The sequence below is a fragment of the Lytechinus variegatus genome, chromosome 8 (genome assembly GCF_018143015.1).
Source record: "Lytechinus variegatus isolate NC3 chromosome 8, Lvar_3.0, whole genome shotgun sequence".
NCBI lineage: Eukaryota > Metazoa > Echinodermata > Echinoidea > Temnopleuroida > Toxopneustidae > Lytechinus > Lytechinus variegatus.
In genome coordinates, this window is record NC_054747.1 from 36,894,309 (window position 1) to 36,908,395 (window position 14,087).

General features: G+C 34.8%; 1 protein-coding gene across 1 annotated transcript in view; it reads right to left on the reverse strand.

The window, feature by feature from the left end:
• Positions 1-4,140: 4,140 nt before the first annotated feature.
• The window catches only part of LOC121419690 (SID1 transmembrane family member 1-like), a 43,059-nt gene continuing 33,112 nt past the window's right edge, over positions 4,141-14,087 (reverse strand). The window contains exons 13-20 of the mRNA XM_041614150.1: positions 13,643-13,720; positions 12,480-12,607; positions 11,892-12,032; positions 11,071-11,144; positions 10,531-10,654; positions 9,877-9,994; positions 9,045-9,181; positions 4,141-4,302 (exon numbers count right to left, since the gene is read on the reverse strand). Coding sequence (XP_041470084.1) covers positions 4,141-4,302; positions 9,045-9,181; positions 9,877-9,994; positions 10,531-10,654; positions 11,071-11,144; positions 11,892-12,032; positions 12,480-12,607; positions 13,643-13,720 — 962 coding nt within the window. The remainder of the gene's footprint in view (positions 4,303-9,044; positions 9,182-9,876; positions 9,995-10,530; positions 10,655-11,070; positions 11,145-11,891; positions 12,033-12,479; positions 12,608-13,642; positions 13,721-14,087) is intronic.

A 14,087-nucleotide genomic window follows, 5' to 3' on the forward strand; every position in this document is an offset into this window, starting at 1 on the left:
GCTCGCTTCACTCGCTCGCAACCTTATATAAATTTCATGCGATAAGCCATATCTAACCCATTCAATTTTTTTTCATTACAGCAGTGACTGAGGGTTAAGTTAAAATTTTTCTGCACCAGTACTATGGTTTATATTCCTTTAAAGAATTCCCATGTGAAGTGGCATATATGTCACTCGGCGCTGTCATCGATCAGTTGCCGGCTATTTTCATAAAAAAGCACCACACAGTCACGGAAGTTTCTGAGTCATGTTCATGCTACATGAAGATCTAAAATAGATTCTGCTAGAGCACCACCAGACATATAGGTGGAGATTATGAAAAGGTAAGAGAATGTGAAAATGAAATTTAAAATCTTAAAAGAGAGACAAAGTTAATTCAATATAGAGCAGATATAGAAAGTAGACCAATCTATGAATATCTAATTTCCAGGATTTTCCACTACTTTTTATTCAATAAAAACTCAAGACCCATCCCTCAAAAAATGTTGATAGTCCAAAGATCACTCATATCATGAATATGGATCCTTTTCATTTTCCCAAATTTGTTCAAATTGAGAAAATATCTGACAGTAATATCTGAAAGTTGAATATAAAGACAGTTTGTATTACTATGATTTGAAAAAAATATAAAATAAATGCTTGCCCCAGTCAGAGTGGCATAAAGGAATAAACTTTAATTCTAATGAAAGACTTTTCTAATGAAACAAAAGAAAACACAAATTTGGAAAATATTGTTTAAATCATAACAGCACAGCTACCCCAGAAGGATAACAATGCCCCCCCCCCTCTAGAATTTATTTTTGTAGCAAAATGTATCTCCCCTGGATGTGGTCCCCAAAATAAGTGTCCTGACCGAGAGGACCTTATTTACATTGCGAATGACAACTCCTTTGTCCAGGGGGGGAATTGTAATTGAACCGGTTTAAACATGAATAGAGTAATAAAAAATACTAAGTAATGTTAAAAGTGAAGTTTCTGATCAATAATCACTTAACCCTATCTAGTCCGGGGTATTTTGGGAGTTCATATGGCCGTTTTTCATTGTTTTTTCAATGAAATTTGTGGGGACTCTTCTGAGATCATAAAAAGCATAAAATAAATACAATTAGACCAACATAGCTAAAAATAATCATACATTTATGATTTTTGGTTGAAAACACAATTTGCATTGACTTTGTGCACAAAATCACGTTTTTGAGCAATTTTTGGTCTGACAAGCACTTACATAATGTTGCGTAATTTCGGAACCACGAATCTGAGTGATGCAAAATTGGTCTCAAAAGTTGCGCCAGACTTAAAAGTAAAAGGTTAGGGAGCGGCGCGGTCAAAAAATTTCGCAGGGCAAAAATAATGCGCAAATTGTTGAGGGGGGCCTACGAGACCCCCCCCCCCCCCCCCGGCCTAGATAGGGTTAAGGCATTACATAGCTCAAGAAATACTTTCTATAGTACTTGCACCATGATGGCTGAATAAAGAAATAACTATCGCTGAAGTTTAATCTCTCAATCAACCATTCGATTCACAGACACTACTACACTACCATCACGCCCAAGAATCAATTCCCACAGCATTCTCAGGCAGACGTTCATTACCAAACATGTTCATGCAGAGAGATATGCGGTATAGGATTATTTTAAGATATCAGTCTACACTATGTTTCCAAGATAATTCAATTGCGGTAGCAGAAATTGTACCAAATGAGAAGAACATTTGGTTAACTCTGGAATTAGCCTCTTCCTCATTGAGTTTATAAGCCCTCCCTGCATGGCACAATCATTCAAAGTGTATCGCTAGAAAAACAAATATCTCTACACAAGATAATGTACTGGTAAAAAGCAGCATTTCAGAAAAAAATTGTCCCATATATTAAAGGAGATAATTACCCTGATGTAACTTTAGAGATAAAATCAGAAATATTAGAAAAAAAATGAAGGTTTGATGAAAATTCACGAGAAAAATATTAGTGAATTGTTGGAGTTCTGAATTTGTGACATCACAGGCAATATAATTTTCCTTGGATTGCATTGCACTTTGCTCAACAAGTTTTTGAAGACTGCTACAGAAAGGTCTTTTGTGTAGCAGAATCTTACTACGGACTGCACAGGACATACGAGTAGTTGAAACCTTTCCTAAGTTATGACCAAGGAAGTGAATCAAATTTGGTGAGCAAACTTATTAACTGCATCAATAGCGAGCAACTTCTCAATGGGTAAAATATTGAATGCCCTCAATTCCAATTAGTTAATATCTCATGATAGTACTGACCATACAACATCTGAACTCATACCATAGTTTTCATCTGCTACATTTGAGACAAGTGATCATTCTCTCTTATAACGCTCACTTTACTCCATATACACTTTGATGTGTACAAATTCATACATACTCCTTAATATGTGTCCATGTAAAGGTGCATATCTTGAGTTAAACCTTCTTCCCAAGCCTACCCTAAAAATACATCTTCCTCAGGTTCCTTTCTGAGTTCCTTTTTGGCAGCACAGCATCTTAACTCTGTAAGCTATCGCCTTCATCTTGCATGCATGATGATAAAATCATACCGGCGCACCTACATGGAAGTTGCCGATGTAAGATGCGATAACGGACCTTCTTTGAATATTAATGCCAACAGCTAGAACAAATGAACATCTGGTAAGAGAATACTATTCATTTCATCATAAATTCATTTACAGTTAAGCGAGTGTTTCTATAAGATTAGGTTTTCAGGGGCCCCATGTCATGAAGAAATATCAATTGCAGTGAACGTGCCATTATGGAAATTGTGATAAAAATGGAGCTCAACATCAAATTAAAACTAAGATTTCCATAGTACCCATGAAGGCAAATAAAACATATAGGCCTGTATTCTGAACTCAGGTTTAACTTAAACTCAGGATTAATGTTGTGGTTTAAGTATGGACAGCCAATTGTTACATAAATCACTAACAATATCATATTTCAGCTCATTTGGCTCTCAAATCATTCATAGTTGTCTAGGAGGTATAAATAGATGATTGTCTTCACCATTGATGCATCAGGGAAGAGCAAAGTAAACATAAGAAACTTACAACTTAATAAAGATTTTGACACTTTTGGCTTCCCATACTTAAACCACAACTTTAAACCTAAGTCTAAGTTAAACCCGACTTCAGAATACAGGCCATAGTAATTGCAAAGTCATTTGTTTGGCAAACCCTGCATAAATTAAGTCTTACTAAAAATCCAGAATGACTTACATAGCTGAAAAATGGGTAGGAAAGTTTTAAAACGCAGCCTCAAAAGGATATCAGTAAATTAATCGACAGAAACACAGTACTACGGGCAGGACTTGGCTGGAAATGTGACCTGCAGTTCTGTCTATATCTTGGATTTCCCTGTCCTAGAACAGATAGGATTATATCTTTAAAATATAAATCCTGTAAAGACTCATTTTAATCAGGTCAACTTGAGGGGTCAAGTAAATGCTCCAGGTTAAGAGAAAGGCCAAACAGGAAAATGTGTTAGAAGTTCTAAATTTAACTACAATGAGTGCTCAGCTTCTGTATCTCCTCCTTTTCTTCATTTATCCCCCTCCTACTCTTCCTCTTAATTCTACAGTACTTCTTCTTTACTCCTCTCCTCTTTCTTCTTCTTCTTCTCCTCCTCCTCCTCCTCCTTCTTCTTCTTCTTCTTCTCCTCCTCCTTCTTCTACTTCTTCTTCTCCTCTTTCTCCTTCTTCTTCTCCTTCTCCTCCTCCTTCTTCTACTTCTTCTTCTCCTCTTTCTTCTTATTCTTCTTCTTCTTCTCCTCCTCCTCCTCCTTCTTCTTCTTCTTCTTCTCCTCCTCCTCCTTCTCTTCTTCTATTCCTTCTTCTTCTTTGCCACTGTCTCCCCTTCATCTTCTCCTCTTCCTCCTTATTTTCCTCCTCCTTGTTTTTCTCTTAATGTCCTGCTCTTCTAAATCCTAATAATTCTTTAAATTGTGTTAGTTATAATATCCAAAGGACAGTGCAATCTACTTTACAGATGAACTTAAAAGTCCAAGGCAATTCAAAGAATATGAAAAGCTCTCTCACTTTCAATCTGATATAAGACAGTAAATGCGCCAGACTTATTCAAAATTTGTTCTTTTGACAATATTAAGCTTGATAGAGCACAAATAGATTCATTCATTTTTATCAAGCACAAAGCACTTGCGGACTAATTTGGGCATTACAGCATTGTCCAGAAACATCGCCATTGAAAATGCTAAGAAGTTTTCACCAAAGACAACACGTACCTCCCTAAATTTACCCAAACTGAACAGCTTCCAGCAACCATTTGCATGCTGTTAACAAATGAATACCAGGAAACCGTGTTCGAACATATAACAAAGTGGTTCCTTGCAATTAAGCAATATCCTGCTGTAGCTCGTCCATTTTTCTAATAGATGTGTCAACGTTCATATTGTCAGTCATAATTGAAAATCAGCAGAAAGAGAGATTGTCATTTTATTTTCCTTTTTAGCATAATGTGTAGTTTTGAGAAAGAACAGAGATATTTGGAATATAAAGGAAAAAAATGTGCTGTGTTGATTTTAAGATGGGTTTCCTATGTCTTTTACATGTATATAATATGGATAATAATAACTGCAAATTTTCAGATTAAAAATAAATTGTTGATTTTATAGAATTCAACTCATATAAAAGCAGATATAAATAGAGAAAGCATGAAAAAAATACCAATGCCAATCATAATGAGGAGTACTTTGAGTAGCTATAGTTAGTACCTTCAGGAAGAAAGTTGCATTTGTCTGATAAGACTTCATGTATTATGGGGCTTAATAGACATTCCATTTTGCATTAAGATGCACAAGATATCGAATGCCAATAATTGGGCACGATTTTGTTTTCCTTACTCCCCCCCCCCCCCAATTATTATCATTATAATACAGATATTGTACAACAACACAAACTAGACGAAGCATTCAAATGTTGAATCACAATTTGGGTACCTCTGACCACACCAAGCAAAGAGCGGTAGAATATTCTATGGCAAATATGATACCAGTACTAAATCTAATAGCTTCAAAAGCATATTTTAAGAAAAAGAGGCCTGTATTAATTATTTATAGTCCAAACCAGGATATCACATGAGAACTTTAAAACATGATAAGATTATGATTCTGCCTGGCCTCACTCGTTTTCGACCAGCGCTGTAGGGCTGACTCCATCGCATGCTATTCTCGGATTATTCCCATGTTCTGTACAAGAGCTGGGAGCCTCGTTGCATTTGACGTCCGGTAATCTATCTTTCAGGAACATGTAAGTACAGTATACTCTGTTCAACCCTTCCTAATGATAATTAAAATCTCTGATGTGCAGTTTTACTACAGATAAACTTAAGAACATGTAGTTACAGACAGTTATTATGACCACAAAAGTTCTCAATACCTCCCAAAATTATTTCATGTCGTAATAATTGTATAGTGCACTTTCCGTCCTAATAAGCAGCCTCATTTTCTCACTCTTTTGGTCATCACACATAAGATGCATTTCCAGTCAGCAAAGTAAGCCAAGAGATTAAACTGGCCTTTGAAAAATTATTTCCGCTTCTGTGGAAATGATTATTGAAATATAAAGTGGATGTGATGTTTAAAAATAACATTGGTGGAGCAAAGTTTGATTATCGTTGTGTCTTTACGTGGGGTGCGTTTTTCTTTTCAATCCCATAATTCTCTCCCAAAGATATACATCCTGTTTACATTAAAACTATGCACAATATTTCCTGAATTTTTTTTATTATTTATATTTGGCACAGCATGGCCAAGATAATATCTAACTTGATAATATTATAGTTCAAGTGCAATGAGTAGACTGATGGCATTGTGCTTCCACTTTTCTCCTGTATTCTATTTCCTAAATTAAATAATCATAATTTTCCGCTCCAAGAATCGGGAAATAGCAAACTTTCATGCAGATGATACATCTGTTTCTTTGCAATGGTGCAAAGCTTTTAAAATCCAAAACTATATTTTTCCATAACAGTTGAAGATGTTACATGACTTGTACTTACATTGATTTGCTAGTACATTGAAATGTATTTCCCAGATCATTTTCATTCAATGTCATGCTACAATTTTAAAAGTAAAAATGATGGCATTTTTCTTTGTAATTAACTGCACAGAGGGAAAATAATACCAACATGCATATATAGGGCATATCACTGCCCCGCAGCCTTTTACAGAATGGTGGCATTTCTGGGAATGAATTGCTGCCAGGTACCCATTTGTCTCACCTGGGTCGAGTGCAGCACAATGTAGATAAATTTCTTGCAGAAGGAAATTACGCCATGGCTGGGATTCGAACCCAAGACACTCTGTTTCAAAGTCAGAAGACTAATCCACTGGGCCACAACGCTCCAAAGTGCACATGCATAGCTTTAAAAAATAAATTACCAATTCAAGCTCTAAAACTCGCTGGCAGTATGCAAATACACGTGTATTGGTAATAAGATAATCAATACAAAGTCATAAACCTCTTCCCTTAGTGTGTGTATCTGGTAGATAAGTAGTGCAATAGGAATAGTGAGCATTACACAAACCATCTTGTCAATGAGTATTGTGATAAGCTACTGAAATCCTTGCGTCTGATTGGGTGAGAGTGAATTTGTTAGTGAAAGTCATGAATATGAAACAGGCCCCCTGTAGGATCAGTGTAGGAAATGAGAGCTGTGAGGTGTTGAAGAATGAAGACAGTGACTCAATCAAGTTGAGGAATGGGGTGAAATTGCTTCTTAAATTTTGTCTCTTTTACATACTTTGGATTACTTCTCTTGAATTTATCTCTGAAAGCCTCTTGACTGCTTTGATTGTATATACTACGTAGCCTCCAAATTATCATTTATCATTTTAGGAGACCTTACCTTACAAGGCCACTATTGGCTTTATTTTAAATCCTCCTTTTTGTTTCTCATACTATTACTGTACACAGGCCTAATTATACATGAATATCATTGCATTTAGTTAAAGTTGTTTTTTGCATGTTTACATTTTAAAATACTGATGTATATATTCGAAGTGTATTTTTCTATGTATATATATATATATCTGTACTCATTGCCTTTTCTTTTTTAGAAATGAATAAATGAACCGAACTGATATGCTGAATTGATCCTATCTATTTCCAAATACACCTTTATAAAAATATTAACAATAAAAAATACAAATTGATGTACAGGTATGAGAAAAAAATTTAACATACAAATGAAATGAATCATGACTGGTTTACTAAAATGTGGTTTCCAGCTTTCCACTAGTTACAGATAACTAGCATGCACCAAATACAATTTTATGTCCATTCAATTAGAATCACACATTTGAACTTAAATTTATTCAGTTTGTTACATGTAGCTGTGATTGAATCAATGCAACTATTTCTACAATTGGCCCCATTTCCAGTTTTTCTAATCATTACTCTATTAGGACTAATTGGTAGTGGAAGATTTACTTGATTGAATTAGTGTGGTTTTAAAAGATAAGAAGTTGATGATTTATGAATGAATTGCATTATTTTTCTCCTTCCGAACGAATGAAATAATTCTGGCATGCATTCAGGCAACTACAATTATTCCAGAAAACAAGAAATGCAATATTTATACAAAAATTGTGTAATATCATGCAACGGCTGATAGGTTGAACCAAAGTATATCATATTATATATTGTACTGGTGTGTTGGCTCAGTGGGTAGAGCGTCCGTCTCACATTCGGGAGGTCGGGGGTTCAAACCCCGGGCATGTCAGACCAAAAGACTATAAAAGATGGAAGTTGCTGCTACCCTGTTTGGCATTCAATGATTCAAGGTATAGAGCAACATCGATCTGACACTGAACAGTGACTGCCGGGCCCACTATTTTCAGATTTCATTTTGAACAATAAAATATGAATTTGGGGGGGGGAATAAAAGTACTGTAGAAGGCCTTACATGTTATTATTATTATTTTTTTTTTGGGGGGGGAGGCCGAATCACTTTTTATACATGTAGGGATGTACATGTACATGTATGTGCATTTGTTTCCGATTTGTAGCAATCTTTGATGACATACAAAATAATCTCAAAAGCCCTTCCATTCCAATAGTCCTACCCACTTCTTAATGTGCATCCTACTTGGATGATTCAAACATTTGGTACTTCCAGTAGAGTTTTCATTTGCACGCAACATTCTGCACGCATGCACAAACACAAACAAACAGGAGCTTATCACTGTCATGCGGCTTCATTTACGTAATTCTCATTAGGGCTCCCTCGTTAGTCCATAAGGGGCACGGTAAGCAGGTTGGTTTGGTGATAGGAACTATCCCATTAGCGGTAATGAGATTAGTGTCCGGCTTCCCTGCCTCAAAGATGAAACTGGAATGGGGGGTTTCCCTTCCGCTAATGAGAGACTATGTGTGTAACGAACTCATGGGGGCGCTGTTTTATCTGAAGTTAATGTACATGTATAGGAATGAATATATGCTCATGGGGGACTGAAATGGAAAAAAGTTCTATGATTGATATAGTGTATGGACCATGCTTGGAAGGATTTTACTTTGGATGACTACTCAATCAATGTCATCCTCATAATCATTACCATCAACAGCAGCATCACTTTCATCATCATATTCATCGCTCTCATAATCATAAAACTCATCATCGACGTGAAAGCCTGCATCATTATGGACATCACCATTTTCATCATAATCATCATCAACACCATCATCATCAACATCACTGTCATCATCAACATCATTATATCATCACCATTATCATCATCATCATCTTCACCCCAACCATCATTATCACTATAACCATCACCATCATCATCATCACAACCATCATCATCTTCCTCATAATCATCACCATCACCATAATCATCATCAGCATCATCATCGTCATCATCATCATCAACACCATCATCACCACCGCCACCATCATCATCATCATCATCATCATCATGAATGCCATCACCACCATTAGCATCATCATCATCTTCTTTATCACCAATCCTCATCATCATTATCATCACAACCACTCCTCCGAACAACTTACCAGCCCCAGAAATCCAATAAAAAGTATTACGGCAAACAAAGCAAATGATTTGTAGGAGTTTGCGTTGATATCTGGATGCCTCTGCTGGTACATCTTCAACATTCCCAGACAAGCTATCATGTACATGTAGGCAGTATCTATGGAAACAAATAATAATGTAGCATTTATCTAGTCGCCTATTCAATGGCCCACTATATATTATATATATTATATATTACCCGGCTCAAACTCCAGCTGTTTAAAGCGCTTTGTGCATCCTAGGAATTAATCCTGCATGGTACACATTCACCTCGCCTGGACTGAGTGCAGCATAATGTGGGTAAATTCCATTTTATTGCTCATCAAACAAACAATGATGGCGCTTCTAATTTACATAGGACACAATAATTAGTGATGATTAAATTTTTATCATTTTGTGTGATTATGAGAACATTCATTGTAAGCAGTTAAGAATTTAATGAAAAATGGGAAAAGTGCAGTATAACCATCATAAGACTGGATGGGGGGTATTCAAATTCAGAATTTGGTTTCACAGATCATACTGTGGGTAAGGTTTGTGTCGAATTTTCGTTACGATCACGCAGTCACTGGCTGAGACCTAAGGGTGCCTGAATCAGCCCCTCTTAGTCTTTCAGATATCAAAGTAGTCAAGTCTATTTCAGGTTATGTGCATGTAATAAAAAAATAAAGCTTAATGAAATATGCAGAATGAATGACTTGAAATAGGAATATATTGTATGTTGGATATAAACACAGGATGATATATGGGGTTTAAATTCAAAATGTAGCAGCCTATGAGAGGGATACTTCTATTGGGACACACTGTACTCACCAAACTGGTAGTTTGCCCTGTTTGGACAGACGTGATAGGAGCCGCTCATAATACCTTCCATGATAAGAGCATAGCCCAAGGCATACAGCAGACCATAGTGTTTGGGGATACCATGAGTCTGGAAATTGAATCATACATGTAATTACAAATTATACATGGACATGTTGAAGGGGCAATAGGCATTTCTCATAAATACTCATAAAGTCAAGTAAGGAATAGGGAGAGCAACATTCAGTTTTGATGAAATTTAGTAAAGCTTAATACATGAATAACTAGCATTTAGTACGCTCTCCATAGTTAACTGTATCACAGCGTTTACAAACGATTTAAAACAAAAGTACATAATAATTACAATACAAATACATGCAAAAGAAATTAATCGGAAAAGAGGTATGTTTTTAGAAGTTTCTTAAATTGATCTGAAGAGTTTGATGATTTAATGAAAGCTTGAAACAGGTTTCCATATAACAGAACTTTAAAGTGAGAGTAACAGGAAAATCTCAATCCATTTGTTAATGAAAATGGTTGTTAATATAAAATATAATCAATCAATGGTGATTAACACAAATGATAGAAATGAAACAAAAATAAATGTGACATCTATGAGCCTAGGGAAATGAAATGGAAAAACTTGTAATGAAAGGGAATAATTACCAATTCATTCTTGTACCCAGCATTGACTCTCTTCTTGTGAGCATATTCTTTCCTCCAGACAAGTAGGAGGAATAATATTCCTAGCATCACATATCCAGTATTACTAAACACATTGTTGAAGGCACTATTACCAACAGGAAAAAAAGCAAATTTATTGATTAAAAAAACAGTTTCTTAAATATTTTTTTTCTGCTAAATATGATCGTTCTGCCAGGCAAAGGATCAAAGCAGGTCTGAAGTTTTTAATTGGTACAGGGTCAATAATCATTTCGCATTGGATGGCTCAAAATGGGATACCAAAGATATTCCAAAAGGTAATCCCAATATCACATGAAACAAAGAAGAGTGTAATATTGGCTTTAATGAGGTACATGTACAGATGGAATAGGATTGGACAAAGCGGGATGAGAGCAAGCTAAATATATACCAAGGGGGTATAGATCAATGATGAATTTACTATTCAAAAGATGTATTTAAAGAAACCATCACTAAAAAAAACAAAAAACTTGTAGAAGAAACGAAAATGAAAAATAAAATTACCTGAACCATCCATAAGGCTTTGCACACAAAAAATTATAATAGCAGGAATCTTGGTTTCCAGTCACATTCGTAACCTGTAAATGTAAAAATGGTAAATACAAATGGATTATTAAAATAATAAAGCATTCAGAAATCAAATCCTGGAAGCAAAATAATTATTATTATTGTTATAACATAAAGCCAGAACCATTTGAATTTATATTTATTTATTTATTTATTTAATTTTTATTTATTTATTTATTTATTTATTCATTTATTTATTTATTCATTCATTCATTCATTTATTCATTCATTCATTCATTTATTAATTCATTCATTCATTCATTTATTTATTCATTTATTAATTTATTTATTTATTAATTTATTATCTATAAATTCATTCATTTATTTATTCGTATCTGTATTCATTGGACATCAGAAAGGTACATAATTTGGCACGGGGGGTTCATGGCTCAGCCAGCAAAGAGTTTATTAGGTACACTGTAATAACTAGTATAAAGAAAACGCAATGAATAGCATAAGAGATGGTTATAACTTTCTTGGTACACAAGTTTCACTTCTTTTCAAACAATCTAGTATTGAATTGGAATGGCAACATGGACTTTTGGGGATCTATCAAAACTTGAAATACTTGTAGGTCACGTACCACTTGATATGTTATGACCAGTTGAACAACTGGGAGAGCATAGCATGCAGAGACTGTTATAAGCTCCAATACATACATGTCACAGTTTTTGTCATTTAATCTAGTATTAAATGGGAATGGTAACATGGACTTTTGGGGGATCTATCCAAACTTGAAATACTTGTAGGTCACTTACCACTTGATATGTTATGACAAGTTGAACTACTGGCAGAGCGTAGAATACTGAGACTGTTATAAGATTCCAGACATACATGTTATATTTCTTCTCCAGTGTGTTGACTTTCTTCCGAGACAGATCACTCACATAAATTTCTGTCTGTTTGAGAAAAAAATGTAAGGAAGATCAAACAGCCAGTTGCATTAAAAAAGTCAACATGAGTTCAAAGAGGATCTATTAAAATGACCAATCATGTCATTCTAATAGGTTAAAATAAAATTTTGTATTTTGTCTACGCTATTTTAAAGAAATGAAATTGAATTTGATCAAACCAAGAAGAGCAAATTGTATGTGGCAAACAATTCTGATGGAAAATTATAAATTGCCAGGAAATGACCCAAAGTGAGATCAAAGTATGACAATTTTGCAAGGTGACAGGTATTATTTTAAGATCTGTTTTGAAGCAGACATGAAAAAAAGATAGCCTGGACATATTCTGGCAGAAATTTTTTCCTAAAAACTCAAATTTGGCATAAACCACTAGCGCTGGGTACCCTAATTATCATTCAGTCCTTCGCTGATTTTCATTTGGTCATTTTCTATTACCTTTGTCCGATAGACCTCTTTGGTAGATTCAATATCATCAAGCATGTCAATATCAGTCTCATCATCGCTGCTGGCGATTATTCTTTCTGCTGAATCTGGCTTCCTTCTTGAAGGGCTCGATAATCTCTCTGCATATAAACACATATAAAACATGTATACGTGAAACATACATTATATTTCACGCTTAAAAACTAAAACCCAAGAGCTATGGGGTGTGGGGTGGGTCATCAACGTTGGTCAAGTTTTCATATCGTGGCCCAGTGCATAATAGTTATTATTATGGTAACTTTGCCATCCAATGTAAACATGTACCATGGCAACAATGCTCATCATCCAATGAAATCAAGGATTCCATGAAATGGGATAGCCAAATATGACTATCCTTAATTTTGATTGGCTGAGAAAGATATTTTAAATTTGATGTTGTTCTGATATATAAAACAAATCACACATCACCAACACCAAAAAAATCAACACTTAACTTGAAATTGCAGTGACTTCCACACAAATAAACATTTATCACGTCATTTTAACAATGTGTCCAGTTTGAAGTGATGTATGAGTCTATAATAAGATGCACAATGTAAATTAATTCTAATTTCGATAAAATTATTAGTTTCCATGTGAAAAGTATTGAGAGAAATTGCTACCATTATTACAGTATATCTGAATATATAATCAAAGATGAATTGCATAAAAGATAATATACATGTAAGGCAGTCAGATATGAATAGATACTTTAATCAAAATGTTGCTCACGCTGATAGAATAAATGGTTGTATTTATTTCTTTTGAATATGTGTAAGTTTTATCGAGTAAGATGTTTTCCTCTCTTACAAACACATTAATCTGTGCAGGCATGTATGCTTTAAGAGGTTTAGATGAATGAAAATGATAATTGAAATGGGTTTCAGGGGTTGACTTTTTTTCTCCTTAGAGATGTACTGATGATGTGAAAATTAAAATCCTGATTTTGAAGAACTTTTTATTTTTGCCCTTCATGAAAAAAAAAGTAATAAACCAACATTTTTTAAATCAAACTTAGTCTAGTGCTCCAAAACACAAGGATTGGACCTAAGTCTTGGTTTATTGAAGCAAATTCGTGGCTCAAGACTAGTCTACTTCTGACTAAATATGTATAGAGTACTGTAGTTAGTCCTTGCCTGAGGTTGGACTATTCCCATTCCTGACAACATTATCCAGTCTGTTAGTAGATTCTAGTCCTGGACTTGGGCCTGGACCTAAGTAATAAACAGTAGACAGAACAAGCAAGGTCCAAATAACAGATTCGAAGGAAAGAATGAAAATAAATGAAAAAAATGAATGTGCAATATATAAGAGAAACAGAAAAAGGATGCTATTTCATGCACAGATACTTGTGATGACGAAAGTAATTCAGCCGTTAATTATATATATGCATGCAGACTCACAATGTCTTTATCAAACATGCGTGGAGCAGTATAGGGCTACAGAGCTAACTGACAAAGTCAGTAAGACTTTTTGCGTGAAAAGTGAATTATTTTATTTGACTAAGAGTGTATAACATTAGGGAGAGTTTAGTCAAGCCTGAGCAAGAGAAAGATTTGCATGAATAAAAACGTACACCTG